This window comes from Capricornis sumatraensis, chromosome 4, assembly GCF_032405125.1.
Source record: "Capricornis sumatraensis isolate serow.1 chromosome 4, serow.2, whole genome shotgun sequence".
Lineage (NCBI taxonomy): Eukaryota > Metazoa > Chordata > Mammalia > Artiodactyla > Bovidae > Capricornis > Capricornis sumatraensis.
The window spans coordinates 113,558,534-113,581,938 of NC_091072.1; the positions used below are offsets into that span (position 1 = coordinate 113,558,534).

A 23,405-nucleotide genomic window follows, 5' to 3' on the forward strand; every position below is an offset into this window, starting at 1 on the left:
ACTGGACATGGAACAACAGACTGGTTCCAGATAGGAAAAGGAGTACGTCAAGGCTGTATAGTGTCACACTGCTTATTTAACTTCTATGCAGAGTACATCATGAGAAACGCTAGGCTGGAAGAAGCGCAACCTGGAATCAAGATTGCTGGGAGAAATATCAATAACCTCAGATATGCAGATGACTCCACCCTTATGGCAGAAAGTGAAGAGGAACTAAAAAGCCTCTTAATGAAAGTGAAAGAGGAGAGTGAAAAAGTTGGCCTAAAGCTCAACATTCAGAAAACTAAGATCATGGCATCTGGTCCTATCACTTCATGGGAACTAGATGGGGAAACAGTGTCAGACTTTATTTTTTGGGGCTCCAAAATCACTGCAGATGGTGACTGCAGCCATGAAATTAAAAGACGCTTACTCCTTGGAAAAAAAGTTATGACAAACCTAGATAGCATATTCAAAAGCAGAGACATTACTTTGCCAACAAAGGTCCGTCTAGTCAAGGCTATGGTTTTTCCAGTAGTCATGTATGGATGTGAGAGTTGGATGGTGAAGAAAGCTGAGCACCAAAGAATTGATGCTTTTGAACTGTGGTGTTGGAGAAGACTCTTGAGAGTCCCTTGGACTGCAAGGAGATCCAACCAGTCTATTCTAAAGGAAACCAGTCCTCGGTGCTCATTGGAAGGACTGATGCTGAAGCTGAAACTCCAGTACTTTGGCCACCTCATGTGAAGAGTTGACTCATTGGAAAAGACTCTGATGCTGGAAGGGATTTGGGGGCAGGAGAAGGGGCTGACAGAGGATGAGATGGCTGGATGGCATCATGGACTTGATGGACATGGGTTTGAGTAAACTCCAGGAGTTGGTGGACAGGGAGGCCTGGCGTGGTGCTATTCATAGGGTCGCAAAGAGTTGGACACAGCTGAGCAACTGAACAGACTGATTGAAGGAACTTCAGGTATTTCCAGGCATTCTATGGGTAGTTGTGATTTCATATTCCAACAGTTTTAAAAGCTCAGAGAACCTCATTGCTGGTTCAGGTTTAAAGACACTCGATGCACTCTTACTGTCATTACCATCTATTCAGGATTTGAGGTGCCTCTCTCCTCAGGCCTGGGTTTCCCCTTAGTGTCAGCTAGCACCACACTCATGTATCAGGGCCAGCTCCTTCACAGGCGTGGCTGAGGATCCTGAGTTCTGGCCTGAGCATCCTGCATACCCCAGGTCTCCTTTCCAGGGAGTGACTGGGCCCACTGCCCTGCCCTTCCCTGGGAAGCAATCTGATGTCCCAGAAACAGCCCTGGATGTTGAGTCCAGGGACTGGCTTTGTGGCACAGCAAGTCTCCCAGAGCCTGTTCTCCCCCAGCCTGTGAACCAGCATCTTTGTGCCTGCTTGTTCATTGGGTGGCTGTGGGTACTTGGTAAATTATCAAGTACAAACCAACGATTGGGCCTTATGCTTTATAGTGTGGCAGTTTGTGGCAAAATGGATGAGGAAAACCTATACACTTGCCAGCCAGAGCTGTTACTTAGTAGCTCCTCTTTCTCTAGGAGGCTCACAGACAACTAAAGAGACTGATTTCAAAAATATTTTATGTAAAACAAAGAGGAATAGTAATAGCTAACATGTGAATGCTGTGTTAAGCACTTTAATAAGATGAATCCTGTTTCATCTTCAACCAGCCCCATGAGGTGTCTGTCAGCCCAGCTTTACTCCGGAGGGAGGAAGTTGAGTGACTTCTCCAAGGTCACCTGGCAAAAGGCAGAACCAACTTCTAACCTGGAGCCCCACACTCTTAACTCTTGCCCTCCCACACTTCAGCAGCCCTCTGAGGAGAGAGCATGTGCTCTGTACATTGTTTTTAGAGGATCTGTTTTTGCTGGGAGCTGCTCCATGTTCGCACTGAGTATGTCCCGTGGGAGCTCATACCTGTGCCTCTGGAGTCCCTTTCTGAAGGCAGTCTTGCAGGCCTAGTGACAGGCTGGCCTGGGTGCCACGGGAGGAAGGAGGTAATCTGCTGGGGGCCTTTCTGGTGTTGTGTCACAGAGGACGTGGCTGTCTACGCTGGAGGAGGCACGGGCACCACTGGTGGAAGCACCGTGCAAGGTTGACGCAGGGTCTGTTTGTCTGTGCAGGTGCTGTCTCTACCCACACTCCCGCAACACAAAATGCCCTTCAATGGTGAGAAGCAGTGTGTGGGCGAGGACCAGCCAAGCGATTCTGACTCTTCCCGGTTTTCCGAGAGCATGGCTTCTCTCAGTGACTACGAGTGCTCCAGGCAGAGCTTCACAAGTGACTCCTCCAGCAAATCCAGCTCTCCTGCCTGTAAGCCGACAGGGAGTAGAGCCTGAGGGGTGCTGGGCATGGTTCTAGACACACATGTTTGTTTAATCTTTTAATCAATATTTTAAAAAATACTTATTTATTTATCTGGCTGGGCCAGGTCTCAGTTGCAGCCTGTAGGCCCTATTTTTAGTTGCAGCATGCAAACTCTTAGTTGTGGCATGTGGGATCTAGTTCCCTGACCAGGGATCGATCCCACGCCCCCTGCGTTGGGAGCGTGGAGTCTTACCCACTGGACCACCAGGGAAGTCCCTAGATGCATGTTTGAGTGAGAGCAAAGTCCTGACTTCCCCTCCTTTCTAGACATACTGGAATGTCACTGGAAGGGCACCCCAGCTGTCTTGTACACACTCTCAGCAATAAATAGCCACTGAATATTAAAAAGCAGAGACATTACTATGCCAACAAAGGTCCGTCTAGTCAAAGCTATGGTGTTTTTCAGTAGTCATGTATGGATGTGAGAGCTGGACCATAAAGAATGATGAATACCAAAGAATTGATGATTTTGAACTGTGATGTTGGAGAAGACTCTTGAGAGTCCCTTGAACTGCAAGGAGATCAAACCAGTCAATCCTAAAGGAAATCAGTCCTGTGTATTCATTGGAAAGGCTGATGCTAAAACTGAAACTCCAATACTTTGGCCATCTAATGTGAAGAACAGACTCATTGGAAAAGGCCCTGATACTGGGCAATATTGAAGGCAGCAGGAGAAGTGGATGACAGAGGATGAGATGGTTGGATGGCATCACTGACTCGATAGACATGAGTTTGTGTAAGCTCCAGGAGTTGATGATGGACAGGGAAGCCTGGCATGCTTCCCTATGAGGCCATAGGGTCTCAGAGTCAGACAGGACTGAGCAACTGAACTGAACTGAAGTTTACAGTCTGTCTGTTTTTATATTCATCACAGTCTCTGATCTTTGGTTTGACTGTAAATCAGATCTTCCAACCCCACCCTGTCTTCTCTCTCACTTGGTGGAAAACTGCTCCTCGAGATCTTTTTTTGAGTCACATTCAAGGCAGAATTCAAATCAGTCCTTTCTGATTTATGTGGAAGGAAACTTGCCTCAACTCAAGGGTCAGGCAGGAAGTGAATCTAATGGGTTTCCTGCTGATTTCAAAAACCGTTGTGCAAATCACCCCAGAAAAGGGGTGCCCATGAGGAGAATTACTACACTAGGGATGTGAGAGTTAAAAGATGGCCATAGAGACATCTTTTTCCTTTTTTGTGTGTGGATGCTAGAGATGTGCAAAGCAGTGTATTTGTCTTTTATTTATCTTTTTTAGCTTTTTAATTGACATTTTATATAGAAAATATAACCCCTTAAGTTGTCAGTGCAAATGCAGAGAGAAGCAACTAACATTAATATGATCAAATACCCTCTTTGGAAAAAGCTTGTTCATCTGTATTTAAGTCAGTACATTCTCATTTTTTAAAACATGGAAAAGTAGATAGAAAAGAAAATATTGCCTGTAACGTCACCCAAAGGTGACAGCTGTGACAGTGTTTTGTCGTATTTTCATTCTTCACATAGACATACATGTGCACATGTACTCTTTTTGCTTACTATTTTAACTAAAACATTTACTCATGACAATGTTTTTTTAAACATTATTATGACTACTTATTACTTTATCAAGTGAATATAACATCAGTTTATTTAACTTCTGTTTATCATTGGGCATTTAGTTCATTTCCTTTTTTTTTTTTTTTGCTTTACAAATAGTGCATTATGAACATTGTAGTGCATAAAGCCTTTCGAAGAATTCCTTTGTATTTAATTAGGTTCCTGGACTAAAGGGTACAGACATTTTCAAGGAGAATGTTGATGGGAAAGAGAATTGGCAAAAGAATTAGTTAGCAGCCACCCAGCTTTCAGTGCTTTCTCTCATTCTTTATACTATACACGGGGTTGATGTCTCCAGCAGGGCACCTGGGCGTCCTGAAAAAGGATTTTACTAATTGTGTACCACCATTCCTTCCATTCCTTCCTCCTCCTCTTCTTCCTCTTCCATCTCCCTCTTCTCCACCATCTCCTTGTCTGCTTCTCATTTCTGAAATTATTTTAGATAGCAAAGCACTGGTGGCAGTCAGCATTATTTAAGGCAGTGGTTTTTAATTAACAGAAGCTGAGAGTTCCAGGAATGATTTCAAAAAGACATGACTTACTAGAATAATTTTTGAATAATATTTTTCAAATAACTGAAATAATTCTTTATTCCCTATTTCCTACTGAGAAGTAGATGATCAGCTTATCAGATTTATTTTAATTATCTGCATTTATGGAATTTTTGCCACGTTCCTTACTTAAATTATCTTGTTTAATTACTTCAGGACAGTCCTTCGAGCAGGTTAAGTTATGCTTCAGTGAGGTCAAATGGTAACCACCAATTAGCAAAACTTATAATCATGCTATACTGCATAGTTTTAAAAAATCAGTTAGTTCATAGTGAGCCAGCTTAAATTAATGTTATGAATTACAGTATAAAAAGTAGTCATCAATTTCCTGTAGAGTACATGTAATAGATGCAGACAGTAGTATGTGCTGAAAAATGAAGTGATTTAATTTTTAAAAGTAACTTGTAATAGCCTATATTAATAAAAAATTTCTAAGAAACATTTGACAGTTTATCAATACAGTAACTGAAGCTATCAAAGGAATTTAAAAATTTTTGAAGCCGTAAGTATCAAGCATGGGAATCTACCTGCTTTAGTACACATTCTTCTTACTTGTAAAACCTTGAAAATAATACGCTGGAGTAGCTTAAACCTTGTGTGCATCAGAATGTGTCACTAGTTGGCAATCCTCTTCCACAATTCCTTTGTTTTCTTTTCAGCAACGAGCCCTCCCAGGGTTGTGACATTTGACGAAGTGATGGCTGCAGCAAGGAACTTGTCAAACATGACTCTTGCTCACGAGATAGCTGTAAATGAGAACTTTCAACTGAAACAGGATGCCCTCCCTGAGAGCAGGTAACCTGGAGGCATCTGTTGTGCATGAACTGTGCTGCAGGCTCTGTGTGTGTGTATGTGTGTGTCCTGCAAACACAAATATTCACACTGATTCCTGGACAGTCTCATATAATGTCTACTGGGAGTTAACAGTACAGTAAGCCCCTACATATGAACCTTCAAGTTGCAAACTTTCAAAGATTCGAGTGTGCCCTGTATGCCAGCTGTTGGACTGTGCTACTGTACTTTTAAAGGTACAATACTGTAAGACTAAAAATGTTTTATTTTTTGTGTGTGCTTATTTTTTGTGTATTACTTGTGTGAAAAATATTATAAAACTTATTACAATATAGTACTCTACAGCCAATTGTGGGAGTTGGGTACCTAGTCTAACTTTGTTAGTACAGGCATGCTAAGTCGCTTCAGTCATGTCTGACTCTTTGCAGTCTCATGGACTGTAGCCCACCAGGCTCCTCTGTCCATGGGATTCTCCAGGCAAGAATACTGGAGCGGGCTGCCATGTGAACAAATTGGACTTACAGACGTGCTCTCAGAATGGAACTCATTCATATATAGGGGACTTACTATATTTAGTTCTCTAACAAGGTCTTTTATTTGTTTTTAAAACCATTCTTCTAGGGAATATGTCACTCATAGAGTTTTAGAATTCAGTTTATATGTCACTTCCTGAGCGGAGCTTTTCCTGACATTCCTGAGCCCACTAGACTACATGAAATCACCTTCTAAAGACTCCTATAGCTCCCTCTCCCTCTGTTAAGGTATCTTATAATTGTTAAGGTGTCTTATAATTTTAGGTTCGATGTCTGTCTTTTCCACTGGACCCAAAGCCCTGTTAATGGAGAAACTATGTCTATATTGTGTGCTCTGTTCTTGTTGCCCAGCAGAGTGCCTGACACATTGTACATGCTCAAGAAATGTTTTCAGCCTGACTTATTAAAAACTGATAATCAGATTGTAAAAGACAAATGAATGCAGCTGAGCTGCCAGAATGATGCGTCTATCTAGAAGCCTAGATAGGAGGTAGGAATCATGACAGCATAGGGACCCCCGGTTAACATCACGCCCAAGGGATCGCTAGTTAGAGCCATGTCCTTATACCCCACCTCAGTCTTTCCAGTTTTGGTGGTTCACAAGTCCCCTGGGATAAAGAGAAGAAAAGGCTTGAAGCCATGACTGCAGGTGAATAAGTTTTAGAGGCAAAATTGGCCCATGGATAACAACACTGAATCTGAAAGCTCACAGTGCCATTTATAAATCAGGAGGCATTCTCTCTATTAGTGAAGACAACATATAATATTTGATTCCATTCAGCAAGTTTTTGTTTTAAAGCAGGAAAAGAGTAAACATAGTAGTTTTCCTTTTTAAAATTATGGATCATAGTCCTCCTCCTGAGGATGTTCATAATAATCATGAATACTGTTTAAGATTACTGGCCAAAGTAGGTGTATCTGTTTGGTTTTCTACAGTGACCGCATTTCACTACGATCCTTTTTATCAGCTCTGCTGCTCTACCCCCAGGCTAGGTCGCCATCGTCTCTGACCTGGACTCTTTCTATCCTAGCTGGTTGTCCACTCTTCATCCTTAGCTCCTGGAAGTCCATCCTCCACATACACAGTCAGCCACAGTTATCTTTCTAAAGGGTAAATCAGATTAAACCCTAATTTTGCTTAAAAACCTTCAGTGGTTCTATCACACTTAGAATAAATATTCCAACTCTATAGTATGACTAGCAAGGCCCTTCTTCACCAACCGTGCCTCTTATTCCTTCCCTCCTGCTTGCTTCAGCCACACTGGCTTCCTTGGTGATCCTGCGGCACACCAGCTTGATCCTATCCCGAGGATTTTTTCCATCTTCCTTCTTTTTTAATGTTTTTCCCATAGGTCTTTACCAGCTGCTTTCTTTTCCCCATTCGTGTCTTAGAGAAGCTTTCTTCTACCGCCCCATTGAATGGGCACCCTCTTCATCACTGTGGACCGCATTGTCTTCCTCTGCCTTCCTCATGGCTCTGAAATTGTCTTACTCACTGTCAATGTGTTTTTTGTCTTTCTGTTTCTGCCAACATATAAGCTTTTTGAGAGCACACTCTTTTTGAAACACCCCAGTGCCTGAAACACGGCCTACCACATGTTGAATTTTGAATAAACATTTATTGACTAATAAAAATGAATTTTTAAATTTAAAATGAGTATGATTTTTGAAGTGCAGAAAAGACAAATTGGGAACATTTGTGCTTTAAATTCATAAGTTGCAAATACAGACTGAATGAGGGCCCTTCAGAATCAGACAGACCTTGGGGTTTGACCTGGCTCTGCTGAGACTGTATCTGAGTCTCACATTCTCCACAATACTCACTCTGAATGCATGCTCCTGGGCATGTAAGTGCCTTGCACATGGGTATTTTGATACTGTGGAAGATAGGAATTCCCCTTTTCTTCATTTTCTGCCATGGCTAGAAAATGTGAGCAAGAGAAACAGCACACAGGATTCGGACACATTACCTTTGCTTAAAAGTGAAATAGCATAGCATTAGCTGTTGACCTTTCAGATGATTCTCCACAGTGGCTAAGTTGTTACTATTTTTTTTTTCATCAAAGCATCATCCTTTATTACTTGTGACAAATGAGGAGACAGGCAATTGCTCTCAAAGCACTGTCTCCTTTACTGTTTAAAAAGTGGCTGACTCTCATATTTTACCAAGTATTTTCTTGGGGAGAAACACTTGGTAAAATAAGTCAGATTTCTGATACTGGGTAGGAATACTTATAAATGATTTGACTGATCTCATCACTACCCACCCAAAATTAGAAATCTAAGAAGTTTGGAAAACTTAAACTCTGACATCCTTCAAGGAGCTATAAAGTTGTTTTAGCTCATTCCTGCTTGGTGCATTCAAGCCAAGTACCTGCAGCTTGTAAAGTCAAGAGCAAAAATCCATTCCTGCAATGTGTGCCTTTCTAATTGTTCTGTAATTGCTTGAAAGCGTTTCAGACATTGGGAATGACATTTATGTTGAATAAATCTACTCAGGCAACTAGACTAAGTTTTAACATTTAAAGTGGCTGAGTAGAGTATAGTATTTGCAGTTACAAAAACAGTTTTAAGTCACGCTTCTCAGGAAGCTAGTTTTTATTTCTAACATTATTGTATATTTTAGCTATTTGAGCTTTAAAAAGAAAAATTTAAGTGATATGCTCAACTGTCAAATTATCAATTCATTCACCATGCATTCAGTAAACCTTCAGTAAATACCAAGCACTATGCTAGGTGTGGTGGCAGGTACCTAGAAGAAGTGGCCTCTATCTGAGAGAGGGGCACAGCCCTGTGAGGGATAGAAACTTCAAGTGATTACAGTTCAGGGAAATATGTGCTTTTCTAAAAGCAGTTTCAAAATGGTATAGGAGTTCAGTGGGGATGTGTATTTTAACACGCATCTATTTTGGGACATTGACATTGACAGGATAAAGCAAGGTGGCCACCTATTCTATTGTGAAGCTTTCCTAGGAAGGCTCCTATTTCAGCAGTGTGGTCTGGCCAACTTTAAATGGGACATCTAAGCTGGAGCTGGCAGGCATTCAAAGGCATGTCTCCTTGGGGCCAATCTCTTCTGTTCCATGCCACGAAACGTCCGCTATTAAGGAAAGAACAACTTGGCCACCTCATCCTAAAAACCTAGACCAGATCTGAAGATCTGTGTAGGAGACTAGCTGTGGGAACTTCCCTGGTGGTCTGATGGTTGAGATTCTGCTGCCAATGCAGGGGTTACAGGTTTGATCCCTGGTCTGGGAATTAACATCCCACATGCTGTGCAGTGTGGCCAAAATATTGGAAAAAAAAAGGGGGGGGTGTGGATGGGTGAAATAAGGTATTTCCTTAGGATGGAATTTTATTTATTTTTATTTCTGGCTGCACCAGGTGTTGCTTTTACATGGGCTTTCTCTGGTTGCAGGGCATGGGCTTCTCATTGCTGTGGCTTCTCTTGTTGTGGAGCTCAGGCTTTAGACGCGGGCTTCAGTAGTTGTGCACACAAGTTCAGTAGCTGTGGCTCCAGGCTTAGTTGCTCCATGGCATGTGGAATCTTCCCAGACCAGGGATCAAACCTGGGTCTGCTGCACTGACAGGCAGATTCTTATCCACTGTGCCACCAGGGAAGTCCTAGGACAGAATTTTATGAACTTGTTGAAAGCTATAGGAAGGAAGCACTTAAAAAATTTAGGGGAGACACTTAAGACAGAATATTAAATGAAATAAGTATATACTATTGTACAGACCACTACTATAAAAATTGTATTAAGACCATTCATTGAAATATGTCAAATATGTCAAAAGATTAATAATAGAATTATGAGCAGTGCATTTCCTAAGATTTATACAATGTGCATATTTCTTTTATAATTAGGAAAAATAGTGCTTATGTTAAAAAAAAGTGATTCATTTCATTCCCATAGCTTGGCCGGTCGAGTGAGGCACATTGTCCATCAGGCCTTCTGGGATGTCTTGGAATCAGAACTGAATGCAGAGCCTCCCGAGTATGAACACGCCATCAAACTGTTTGAAGAAATCAGAGAGGCAAGTTGATGTTGTTTGTATTCATTAGTAATCCTCTGCCCCCACCCCGCCCCAGAGGCTGTTTTTCTGTTAAGAGTATTGGAGGCTTCTTTTGAAACACTGAGCCAGAGTTTTTGGAAGAGTTTTTGCTTGCATCTCTGAGAGGAGGATGGAGACGGGGGAAGAGGGCAGTGACAGGAACACAGGCCCGTGCTTAGCTGGTAGGTGGCAGCTATGGTGCTTCAGAGCACAGAGCCCAGATTAGATAGGTCTGCTTTAGTGATCTGCTTCTGCTTTCTCCTAAGTCTCAGTCTCCTGAGTGAGTGAAGTGAAAGTCGCTCAGTCGTGTCCAACTCTTTGCGACCCCATGAACTATACAGCCCATGGAATTATCTAGGCCAGAATACTGGAGTGGATAGCCTTTCCCTTCTCCAGGGTATCTTCCCAACCTAGGGATCAAACTCAGGCAGAGTCTTTACCATCTAAGATGCAAGGGAAGCCAAAGTCTCCTGAGTAGTTGCAAGAATTAAATCAGATGACAGTCATGGCTAACATTTCACAAGACACTTGCTCTGTGCTAAGCACTAGAGTATTCATTTATTCCTTACCATAATGCTATGAGGTAGTTATGCCTGCTACTATTTTATATAAAGAAACTGAATTCCCTGACTCATCCAAGTTCACACAGGTTTGAGGGGCAGAAGGTATTTGAACTGAGGCACTCCTGCTCAGAGATCATCTCCTAACCACATGCTGTGTGTATAAGTACAGTGTCTACTGTGTTGTGAATAGGTTGCTCCCATAGTATATAATGTGCATGCATGCATGCTAAGTTGCTTTAGTTGTGTCCGACTCTTTACAACCTTATGGACTGTAACCCACCAGGCTCCTCTGTCTATGAGATGATCCATGCAAGAATACAGAAGTGGGTTCCCATGCCTCCCTCTAGGGATCTTTCCAACTCAGGGATCGAATCCCTGTCTCTTACATCTCCTGCATTGCCAGGAAGGTTCTTCACCACTAGTGCCATCTGGGAAGCCGATAATATATATTTCACATGTAAATATACTGTATTATACTAATGGGGCCTGTGGGGGTGTTGCTATTTGCCCTTCTTTAAAAGGTTCTTTTGGATCCTTGATCTCCAATTTTCTCTTTCTTTGCATGATTTCTCTGTAAACTTTTTCAAGTTCTTTCAATACTATTGCTTCCTTACCAGTTATTTTCATTATGATGGTGTTAGTAACTTCCCACAGGAGGGAAGGGAAGGCTTTCATTCAGAAGTGCCGGGGTCCAGCCCCAGTGGATCCAGGGTAATTCGAAGGGTGGACGGAATCAGCGAAGAAAAACTTACTTATTTAGAAATGTAAAGAGAGATTAGGGAAGAATAGTATAGTAGGAAAATTAGTGGAGAAAAGAGGCTGAATAACTTGGTTTAAGAGAGCTAATAAAACCTCAAGACAAGAGGTTTGCACCATCTACATAGGCCACTGGTACCCGCTTGAATAGTGGAGGGTACCCCGCCTTGGGCTCCCTCTCGTGTGGGTCTTAGAAGCCAGGGCAAGTAAGTATACATGGTGAGCCTACACGCCCCAGATGGGAATTCAGCCAGAAAAGAAGAGAAGGAGAAAAGACCACACGGGGGAAACCAGTCTTTCCAGTGACTGGCTCATCCTTTATTGTTCAGGAAAGCCTTTTATACTTTTGGTTGTACATAGAGATCAATGGATAATACAAAATTATGCAGCATCAGCAGCCCTGACTCTTATCGAGACCAGGCTTTCTCTCTGCATACCTAGCTATATACACAAGTCTTAGGTGATTTACATCATCTTCTGGCCAGGAGGCCAATTAACATTTTACAGCCCTTTTCTGATAAGGGTCTGTCAACCAGAAAACTTATTTGCCCTTAAAAGTGTTGTTCTTCCCAAAGTCTGGTGCCACTCTCAGAAAGCACTAATTAAGGTCACATTCTTACATAGCAAAGACACAACGATTTATAACAAAGAAAGAGGAGTACAGTGATTTATAACAAAGAGAAAGTTTACAAACTCAAAAGCCTAGTGTTGCTAACATCAAAACTACTATATTCCTTTTTCTATATCCCAATTACATTGATTAATATCCTCCAGGTGCCTAAAAGATGAAGAATATGGAGGTCTGGCAGCAGTCATTGACTCAACAGTGAAACCCATCACCAGTATAATTTTTAGCTTTTTAGGAATGGCTCTATATCTTTAAGATGCTTTAAGCTTCGTGCCTCTCGCAGTTGGGGGCTGTAAACAATCACAAGTGTAGTTAAACCTGTCAGGCAAGTTAGAGAGCCATCAAAGGGGTTTGAGCTGAAACACTCCTTTTATTTGCAGGAGACTGTCAATTGGAGCTCTAAGTTAACTTTTTCCAGAGAAAGGTGGTGGGGAATAGCCCCCTGTTATGTCAAAAGAGTGGAAAGCACAGTACAATAAAGCAGGCAGACTCTGGTGTTTGGGGGTAGATGTTCAAGAAAATTCAGCAAGGCTCCCTTAAGGCCCGACTCGCCTTTGCCTGTCGGACCCCTTAACCTCCTGACCTTTGCCATGGACGGGACTCCTCGTGCTGGCTCCCAGCACAGAAGATAGAGCTTTCTTTTTAGGATAGGACCCTGTCATGCTTCTCTGATCCACCACCGAGTCGGGGCAAACTTCTATGATATCCAGGGCATTCAAATACTGAGGGCAGGGAGCTTGGTCATCTAGACACTGAATTTTAAAAAATGACAGCCTTTCTTCATGCAATGATGCTGTTCATTCTCCCTGTGCAGATTCTCCTCTCTTTCCTGACTCCTGGTGGCAACAGGCTTCGCAGCCAGATTTGTGAAGTTTTAGACACAGACCTCATTAGGCAGCAGGCTGAGCACAGTGCTGTCGACATCCAAGGCCTGGCCAACTACGTCATCAGTACCATGGGAAAGCTGTGCGCCCCTGTGCGAGATGACGACATCCGAGAGTTGAAGGCTACCAGCAACATCGTGGAGGTGCTGAGGTTAGTGCCGGCTGCTTGCATTTTCTTAAGGTACCTATGAGTGCATTCAGAAGGGAAATGTGGGAATTGAGGGTCACAGAATAGTAACTGGTCTCCCAAAGGAACCCTTAACCCTGGGGAAAAACTGACTAAGCAAGGGGTCAATCATTTATTGTGTGTGTGGAACTTTCACATAGAATGAGCAAACAAGGGTGTTAGTTGGCAGTGCTGGGCCCTAGAGATGCAGTGATGAAAGGGGCAGATATGATCTCTGACCCCAGGGAGTTTACAATTTAATGAGGAGACAACCCTGAACAAGGAATTACAGTTGTGATAAAGCTCTGTGGGAGGGGAAGTAGAGAGGATTAATAGGGACCCCAGCAGAGGCACCTAATCTCATCAAGGATACAGGAAGCTTTGATTAGGTAGGGTATTGGAGCTGCTTTGACATGTAAACCTTGAATTCTTAGTGATTTAACCACTAAAAGTTTGTTTCTCACTCATGCCACAGTCTGAGTCAGGGATTCTTGGTCAGGCAGCCTTCCAAGCGCCAGTCAGGGACCCAGGCTCATTCTCTCCTTGGCTCCACCCAGGTCTTTGGAGTCCTTTACATTCAGCTGGTGAATGGGGAAGAGATCATGAGGAAGGCATGCTGCTGCTGTTTAGTCGCTCAGCGGTGTCTGACTCTTCTGTGACCCCATGAACTGTAGCCCACCAGGCTCTTCTGTCCATGGGATTTTCCAGGCAAGATTACTGGAGTGGGTAGCCATTCCCTTCTCTAGGTGATCTTCCCAATCCAAGGATTGAACCCACTGAGCCACCCAGGAAGCCCTGAGGAAGGCCTATTAAATGTTTAACCACCTCGCCCGAGAAGTGGCATATTCCACTGACTGTGCCTAGTCCTGGGGCCCCACGTAGATTGAAGTGGGTCTAGGCAGTGTGATTGCTGTGTGGAATCACATCTCCCAGCCACACATCCACACTGCAGAAAGGGAAATGGACCTTTGGTGGTTGGTTAGCTAACTCTGCTGCAGCTTCCCTAAGGAAGTGAGGTATACAGTAAGATCATAAAGACTCTAGTTTGGCTGTGATCCCAGAGGAAAGAGGAGTCTACAGCACTTTTTGCCACTAAGACAAATTCTTCTCCCCAACCCCTTTTGTGTGTGTGTGTGAATACAGCCACATAGAGAATTAAATTTCATGTAATAGTATTGGAAAGGGAAGGGGAGGAAACTGGCTTGCATATAGCAAGTTCCTTATTTTCTGACTTTGAGAAAGTTGACAATTTCTCAAGTCACACTTTCTTCATCTGTAAAATGGGTTGTAAATATCCTTAAGAGTTGTGCTCAGCTTTGGCAGGTTGAGATTCTTCAGCTGTGGAATCCTTGCTTTGAATGATCTTATTACCCATGTGTGATAATCAAATCTGTGGCATTCATCTTGCTCGTATATTGAGCACTTAGTGGTTGGTACTGTCCCTGCATTTCTAATATGCTATCTCATTGACTCTTCACAACATCTCTCCAAGGTTGATCTTGTCCCTTTCTTTCACAGGTGAGGAAACTAAGGCTCAGAGAGATTGAGTAACCTGTTCCTGGCCACAGAGCTGGTCAGTTGTGAAGCTCTAATTGAACACAGGGCTGCCCAACTCTGAAATGCAGTGTTTTCCCTGGTGCTTCACTGCCCTGTCCTTTTCTTTTTTCTTTTTTTTTCTTATTTCCTTAGGAATAGAAACAGGATATACTATATTCGGACTCCTTAAAATTTCAGGGACTTTCAAATGAAAATTCCTTCTTGAATCTTTTTTTATCTCATTGTTAAGACTCATTGTTTATACTTCTTAGTGTCTGTCAGTCTATGGCTGAATGTAATGAATCAGTTGGAAGTATATTTGCTAAAGCAAATACTCTTGAGATCTCTGGAAGAATACATTTGGAATGCATGTGTAATGCCTTTTATGAAACGTGTCCTTGTCAAAGTGATTGGAATTTCGAAACCATTTCAGAGATGTTTATCTTTTCCAGCCTGTAAAAGAAATAATAGTTAATGAATTTCAGATGATTTTCTTGATTACCTGTGTAACTATTTTAACTCTGAAATTTTTAGACAAATATTTCATGTCCTGGACCTCATGAAAATGGACATGGTGAATTTTACAATTCGGAGTCTCAGACCACATCTTCAGCGCCAGTTGGTAGATTATGAGAGAACCAAGTTCCAAGAAATTTTAGAAGAAACTCCAAGTAAGTAAACTATGTGTGGATATATATTGAAATGGGGTGAAATATGGCATTTTGGTTTTTGATATCTTAAATAGTATTACTAAAGACTTTTGGCATTTCTGTTCAACATTTTTTGACTTCTAAAATTAATATTACAAACTTACAGCTGTTAACTTTGATCCCAGGAACTGCATAAGCACTACTAAAAGAAACATTTATTAACCACCTGCTGTGTCCCAGATACATCTTGGGTGCTGTAGATATGAACAAAAAATAAAGTTGCAGCTCCCAAGGAGATGGCCGAGTAGGTATGACAGAAAAACAAGCATATGTGGTCAGATGTGTTATTTAGTGCTATGAATAAAAGTAGGATAAAGAAACAGACAGTAATGGGGCAGGAGTGAGGGTAAGAGGTTATTTTTTTTTTAGGTGAGGTGGACTGAGAAGCCTCTCAGAGAAGTAACATTTGAGCAGAGTTTGCAAAGGAATGAGGAAGGGCCATGTGAAGATGTGAGGGAAGAACATTCCAGCCAGAGAGAGCTGCAAGTACAAAGGCCTTGCAGTAGAAACTTGCTTGTGTTTTGCACAAACACAGGGCAGACAGTGTGGCTGGAGTAGAGCAGGCAGGAAAGAGTGGTTACAGTTGAGGCCAAGAAGTAGACCAAGGCAGGTCCTATAGAGCCTTGTTAGGAAATAAGAGGAATTTGGATTTCAGTCCAAATGTGATGGGGAGTCATTGGAGAGCTTGAACAGGGATGCAGCATCTGCTTTTTATTTTTAAAACATACTCTGGCTCCTGGGTAGAGAATAAATCATATGGGAGCAAGAAGGGAAACAGGGACACCAATTAGGTGGTATCACAGATGGCGGATGGTCCAAATGGTGGTGGTAGAAGGTAGTGAGAAGAGATCAGGTTCTGGTTGCATTTTGAAAATGGAGTAACAAGATTTGCTGCAAGTTGGATAAGGGAAAAATGAGAATGGAAGATGACTCTAAGCAACTCGATGAACAGTGATGCCTATTAGTGAGATGGGAGAGACCCAGGAAAGGAGGGTGGGAGATGGGATGAAGTCAGAGTTCAGTTTTGGACCTGTGAACTTTGAGATCTTGTTTGACATCAATATGAAGATACCAGAAGGGATTTAGGAATGAGATTGGAGTTTGGGGGAATGGTGAGCACTGGGAGTGTACATCTAAAGCCATGGAACTGGATAGTAGCTGACACATATAGAATGCTTACCATATTGTAAACACTTTACCTGTGTTAACTGATTTAATCTTTATAAAAACTTTAGGAAATTACTTCCTATTTATGGATGAGGAAACTGAGACAGAGAGAGGCTCAATAACTTGCCACCATAATACAACTTAAGAGTTGTAGAGCTGAAACTCAACCCAGAAGTCTGACTCCACACTCCTGTCCACTCCATGCTCTTATCCCAGGGTTACCCTGGGTGAAATTACCTAGACAGTGAGTGTAGATACTGAGTGGGCCTGACCTGGGACTTTTGCACATCTAGAGCTTAAGAACAGAAGAAAGATCCAACAAGAGAGACTGTGTAGCCAGGGAAGGGAAGAAAGACAGGAGAGGGTGGTGTCCTGCAAAACAAGTGAAGAGAAAGTGTTCAGTGATCAGCTGTGACAAGCGCTAAGTGGTCAAGAAAGATGAAGACCAAGGCTTGACTGTGGTATGAGACCGTATGAGGCTCCTTGGTAACTGTGATGGGAGCACTTTCAGTGGACTAGTGGACATTAAAACCAGACCAGAAGCGAAGAGAGGAGGAAGTATGACCTCACTGAATCCTCACAGTTCCTCAGTGGGGGAGGTACTGTTCTCCCTTCATTCCACAGGTGAGGAAACCGAGATGCCAGATGTTGGACAGTTGGCAAGAGGCTAGCTCACTGGTTCCCTTATTAGCAAACCCTTGACAGCAGCATCTGGGCTTCAGTTGCAACCACAGTCTAAGTCTGGGTTAGGTGATCCCCCCATGCCACCTTCCCCCTCGTGGACTGTGCTCTTCTGTCAAGATGGTCAATATGATAGCCTTATGTATACAGAGCCAAACACATGCCTCCTTTAGAGGGATTCCAGCAGACTGGAGCCTGTCCAGGGGAAAGGGCAGGGGCATGGAGGGTGACATGAGGAACAGTCAGTGAAGCTGGGCGCATAGTGCCTAGTACCAGGGAGACTCAGGTGGGCCATGAGCACTGCCTGCCTTGTGGTTAGTGATTCAGGGCTTTGGTTAAGTTCTGAAGAGCAGACTAGGACCCATGGGAGGGAAGTAGCCAACAGCCAGTTTAGACCTTCCTAGCAGCTGGAGCTGTTCTTTTAACTTCAGAATGGACTTCCTGTCACTCATAGTAGCCCATGCTAGCTAACATTTTGTTTGCACACTTACTGTGTGCCAAGACCTTATTATGTGCCAAACACCTTACATTTATTAGCTCATTCAAGCTTCACAAATCACCCTATAAGACTGTTATCACCTACTGTTTATAAAGGAAGAAATTGAGGTTAAAGTAAGAGATTGCTAGTGGGTGGAAGAGCCTAGATAACTCAGGCGTGTCTCTGTTCCAAAGTGTATGCATTCAACCACTATGCAAAACTGACTCTCTCCAAACAGTCTACCAACTGTCTTGGGAGTATTTGCAGAGAAAGTTCTAGCATTGAGTGGCAGATATGACTAGATGATGTCTAAGGATCCTGCAACAAAAATTCTCTTGACTTTGGGGTTACATTGTTTTGGCTTCAAAGCCAGAGAGGGATTATGGGAAATAGAACCCTACATCAACCCTGGATCTGAAACCTGAACTATTAATATGATAACCATGTTCTTAGCAGCATTTTCCTGAGACTCACTGGTTGGTTTCATTCGTGTCCCTGTGTGTTCATATACATGTGTACAAATGTCTCCATGTCTTGAGTCAAGATGGGCCTGTAATCTTGAACAAAACCCTTAATGTAGGGTTGAACTACAGTTTTGTTCATCTCAAATGATTTGTTTCTCTCCTTGAAATCCAGACTTAGTCACTTGTATTTCACTTGTACCTTTCACATTGACTTGGATATTTCCAGAGATTTAAGAATAGAATGAATCCAGCTGTGCAAATAGGTCATTATTGCCCAGCTCTAAATATGTTCCCAGAGAAATCAGGAGTCCAGGAAGCAGAGTGTATGTCAGCTGTTAATTATATCCTCAAGTCACACTGCCAAAAGTCGGCCACTGTGCCCTGCTATCAAAATAAAAGTCTTACAGTACTGCACAGAAGTACAAAAGTGTTGGATTTATTTGTGTACATGATTTTCGTAAATAATTATTTGGAAAATCAATATTTAGAAGTACTCTGGGTTTCCTAGTTGACTCCCCAAAAGAATGTATTTTGCCAACAGAGAGATTTTATGTCATCTCCCTATTTAAAATACACTCAAGAAAGCCTTACGCAGTGATTGGGTATGTGTCTTAAATGTCAGCAAAATAACCACATTAAATCCAACAACTAAATTATCTGTAGAAAGAATGGCACATAACCCCTAGGCCACAAGTAATTTTTCAGATACTCAGAAAGAAAAGATTTTATTTAGATCATCTCTTATATCTGATAAAATGTTCTCAGGAACTTCATTTCATGTGATTCAGAAATCCTCATGGGACATAAATATTTTTCAAAAAATAAATGAAATTGCATTATGATTGTCTTTACCTGGCACCCAAGGCATTCGGGAAATATTTATGGAACATTGTAGAGATGAGCAAGCTGATGCTCAGCAGCAACCTGCCCAAAGACAGAGGCGCACAGCCGAGAGACAGCAAAGCTGGGACTGGAAACCAGGTCTCCCCTGGCCAAGCCAGGAGTAAACCAAGCTGCTGCCTTCATTCCTTTCTTTGGATTTTTCAATTTTGTGTTGTATCAGTTGAGTTATATCAGAGGGAACAGAAACTCACTGGCTGATTTAGCAGAAAAGGAAGGGAATGGAAGGAGAGGGCGGTTCACAGAAAAGCTAAAATTTCCTGAGACTGCACAAGGCCAGAAATCAGGATGGCATCAGGAATCTGGAGAGGAAAAAACAAGGGGAATTTCCCAGCTGCGTCCTCAGATGGTTAATGTGCACTTCAACACGGATCATCCTTGAACGCTGTAATCATCATTCAGAGTCCCAGGAAAGAGTCTGATGGGCAAATGACTCAGCCAGGCCAACCCCTGGGTAGGGAGGTTGCCTGGTCCTGGTCATGTGGGCTCTAATTAAATCCGCAAAAAGCACGGAGTGAAGGAAATGATTTCTCAAAATCAGTGCCAATAAAAGGGAAGGTGAGGTATAGCCAGGCATAAAAGAGTCGATGTCATGGATAAGCAGACTAGATTCTTCTAACTGAAAACTGGAATATTGGGTGTGAATATTTTCCAGAATATTGAAAATAGGGGCCAGGCTAGCTCTTGTTCTTTGCAATTCTGAACAGGCACCATTCAGTAAACCAGGAGAATGGTGCAGAATACATGAATGGGAGTCCCTGGCATTGTCCAAACCTTTAGATAACCCCTATTTTCAATATTCTGGAATTTCAAAAGAGTTGGACATGACTGAGCGTCTGAACACATGCTCACATACACAGAGCTGGCCTAATATGTACAGTAGGAAGTGTTCCCTCCTCTTGCTTTCTGAAAGTTTGCAAAAAACACCTTATATCTTTTACTTTGATTTGCATGCACTATGTATATCAGTAAAAGGGAATGATATCTTCAGGTGTCAGGGATCAAATCAATTTGCCAATCTGAAGGAGACTATTTGAGTCAGTCCTTAAGCCCATGGTTAACTCCAGAGATAGGGAGTTAAAAAGGAAACCTGCCAGGTCTCATACCTTATCTAGAGAGCAAAAGCTTTTTGAGAACCTACTAAGTGACAAGTACCACTGGGAAAATGTTTGATTAGTTTCCAAAGCAAGGTACAGTATCTAGTGTATGGTTGGTGCTCAGTTGCCTTTGAAGAAATTAATGGAGAGGCTTTTTTTCACATGAAAAACCAAGTACCAGTGCCTCCGAGGGTTGACCTTGCTCTTGGAGCCGCTCAGAGCAGTCAATATTCTTGCTTGTGGGAGTGAAATCTCAGCAGCGTGCATGTGTGTTTAGCTGTGTCCAACTCTTTGGGGCCCCTGGACTGGGGCCCACAAGGCTCTTCTGTCCATGGGATTATGCCAGCAAGAATACTAGAGTGGGTTGCCGTTTCTTCCTCCAGGGGATCTTCTCGACTCAGAGATCGAACCCATGTCTCCTGCTGCTCCTGCATTGGCAGGTGGATTTTCTTTACCACTGAGCCACCTGGGAAGCCCCTGAAATCTTAGCAGATCCCTTAGAGAAAATCTTTGTTTCCCTCTAAACTCTTGCTCTTTCTGCTTTACCAATTGTACTCATGCCTGGTTACATATAAGGATCACCTGGAGTGTTTAAACACAGATGCCTGAGCCCATCTCAGGCTGATTAAATCAAAATCTCCAAGAGCTGACACCCAAAATCTTTTTTTTTTTTTCTGTAAATTCCCAAGGTGATTCTACCATCAGCCAGGATTGAGAACCTCTGTGCTACACTGTTGCTTTTGTTTGAGATAACTAAATGGGCTTTTAAATGTGTCAGTTGTAAATGATTACACTTGTATATAAATGCCTATTACTGCCACATTGTAATTATACCCGTGATGGTTTCCACTCTTACTCTCTGTTGGATCCCTTTTAAAGACTGCAAGTCTTTTACTTCTTTATAAACAAAACTGGGAAAACCAAGAACAACATTTGCCAACTGAAGAGAAGTAAAGTTGTGAAATTCTGGGGGTGATATTGCTTTAGTATAGCAAATGGAGCTGCTCATAAGTTACCCCTGTTTAAGGGCTGGCTCTGATGAAGAATTTCAGGGTGACTATTCTTTATTTCATTCTCTGGGTTTGTTTTTTTTTTTAATTTGCACCTGTGTTCAGTCTGCATTTTTAAGCAATTGACACCTTATAAATTCTGCTGCTACTGCTAAGTCACTTCAATCGTGTCTGACTCTGTGTGCGACCCCATAGACGGCAGCCCACCAGGCTCCCCCGTCCCTGGGATTCTCCAGGCAAGAACACTGGAGTGGGTTGCCATTTCCTTCTCCAATTCGTGAAAGTGAAAAGTGAAAGTGAAGTCGCTCAGTCGTGTCTGACTCTTGGTGACCCCATGGACTGCAGCCTACCAGGCTCCTCCATCCATGGGATTTTTCCAGGCAAGAGTATTGGAGTGGGGTGCCATTGCCTTCTCCTTATAAATTCTACCAAATGCATATTTTTTAATAAGAAATGTAGTCAATGGCACCCCACTCCAGTACTCTTGCCTGGAAAATCCCATGGATGGAGGAGCCTGGTAGGCTGCAGTCCATGGGGTCACCAAGAGTCGGACACGACTGAGTGGCTTCACTTTCACTTTTCACTTTCATGCATTGGAGAAGGAAATGGCAACCCACTCCAGTGTTCTTGCCTGGAGAATCCCAGGGATGGGGGAGCCTGGTGGGCTGCCGTCTATGGGGTCGCACAGAGTCGGACACGACTGAAGTGACTTAGCAGCAGTAGTCTAAAGAACAATTTATTTCTAGGGGTAAACCTTAGAACTGGGTCTGAAGTAAAAAAAAAAAAAAATTCATATTAGCATGTTGGGAAAGGCAAACCTCTGATCAGATACTCCAAGGGGTCTGGAACCCAAAATGTTCAATCACCACTACTTTTAATCTAGATAACTTCTCTGCACAAGACTCAAGGTCATGTGTGAGCTGGCCTGTCTGTCCATCTGATGCTATCTGCTGCAACTCTCTCCTCCCTTCCCCACCTCTTTATGGACCAGCAGTACAGATTTGCTTGTAGCATCCAAATTGCCATGCTTTCCCATTATTCCGTCTCTCTGTGTGATCTGTTCTCCTAGCCTGGAGTGACAGCTCTTCCCTCTATCTGCCTTGTGTCACTTATGGAGTTCTTCCTCTTAGACTCCACCATAGACAACCTCTCCTCCCTCCACCCAACTGTGCCTTCGAGTACTCACTGTCTTCTGCTGTAATCGTGAGCTCACATGACTGTCTGCCCATCTGGACCTTAGGCCCCTTGAGGGCTGTGGCCATCTTACTGTTCATCGTGTGTGGAATGCACAAATGAAGGAGTCTATCAGCCGTAGGACAAGCGTGTGGCCTTTTCCCTTGCAGGTGCTCTTGATCAAACTACAGAGTGGATAAAAGAATCTGTCCATGAAGAGTTACTTTCTCTTTCTGAGGCTACTTTAACGCCTGGAGCCGAAAACAACTCCAAGCCAAGCCTGAGCCCTACGTTGGTGCTAAATAATAGTTACTTGAAACTGTTACAGTGGGATTATCAGAAAAAAGAATTACCAGAGGTGAGTTTTCCCCCCTCTTTGGCTTCCCTCAAGTTTTCAATATTCTAATTCTTAAGTTCAAACAGTGTATCAGCTGGTCTGTCTGTGTTGCATGTGGTTTAATGACCTTAACTGGAATCAAATGAAAAATAGGGATTTGGATGTAACACTGCTGATTTTACACGTTCATGGTACTTAGCTTCCCTTTCTATTTTTACATCTTAAATATGCTAGACACTCATGACAGATGGAGCACGTCTTCAGGAACTGACAGAAAAGCTGAATCAACTGAAAATGATTGCCTGCCTGGCCCTTATCACCAATAACATGGTGGGTGCTCTCACAGAAGGCCTACCTGAGCTTGCAGTCAGACTAAAAAGGATTTCAGCTGTTCTACTTGAAGGCATGAACAAAGAGTGAGTTCCAGCATTTTTATCTGCTCTCCCTTGTATTCCAGCTCTGCATGTGTTTCAGAGAACATGAATAACCTTGGAAAATCTGGATGTGGTATTCAGGACCATGCTTTAGAGAAGCTTAGCTCATGCCTTCTTTTCCTAGAGTTTCTTTTCATGTCTCTGAAGGCTTAGATATCCCTCACCGGTAGGGAGAGGTCTTTTCCATAACAGGTGCCAGGGTGAGTGTAGTGTTTCCACTTAGGACGGATGTGTGTACAAGCTCTCCTTTCACAATGTTGTGGAAAAAACAAACAATACCTAGAAATTTGTCATGCTCAGGGTCCATCAGAGAGGCTTTCTGATTCAGTTTTTCTGACTCCATCATTGTTCTGCAACGAAATGTTTACCAGCTTCACAGATCCAGCCTCTGTGAAGCCTACAGAAGTAGTGACATCTCTGTCCTTCAGAGATGTTTTGCAAGTCAGTGAAAGTTTTGTCTTTGCCAAATTCATTTCTCAGTGTCAAACCATCATTGAATACTAGAATCTCATTTCAATTTTGC

The 23,405-nt window shown here is 42.7% G+C and overlaps 1 protein-coding gene across 1 annotated transcript in view; it reads left to right on the forward strand.

Moving 5' to 3' along the window:
- The window catches only part of TCP11L2 (t-complex 11 like 2), a 41,651-nt gene that overhangs the window by 8,321 nt on the left and 9,925 nt on the right, over positions 1–23,405 (forward strand). Inside the window, exons 2-8 of the mRNA XM_068971122.1 lie at positions 2,131–2,320; positions 5,177–5,312; positions 9,760–9,880; positions 12,660–12,880; positions 14,966–15,102; positions 22,282–22,469; positions 22,683–22,864. Coding sequence (XP_068827223.1) covers positions 2,164–2,320; positions 5,177–5,312; positions 9,760–9,880; positions 12,660–12,880; positions 14,966–15,102; positions 22,282–22,469; positions 22,683–22,864 — 1,142 coding nt within the window. The 5' untranslated portion in view covers positions 2,131–2,163. The remainder of the gene's footprint in view (positions 1–2,130; positions 2,321–5,176; positions 5,313–9,759; positions 9,881–12,659; positions 12,881–14,965; positions 15,103–22,281; positions 22,470–22,682; positions 22,865–23,405) is intronic.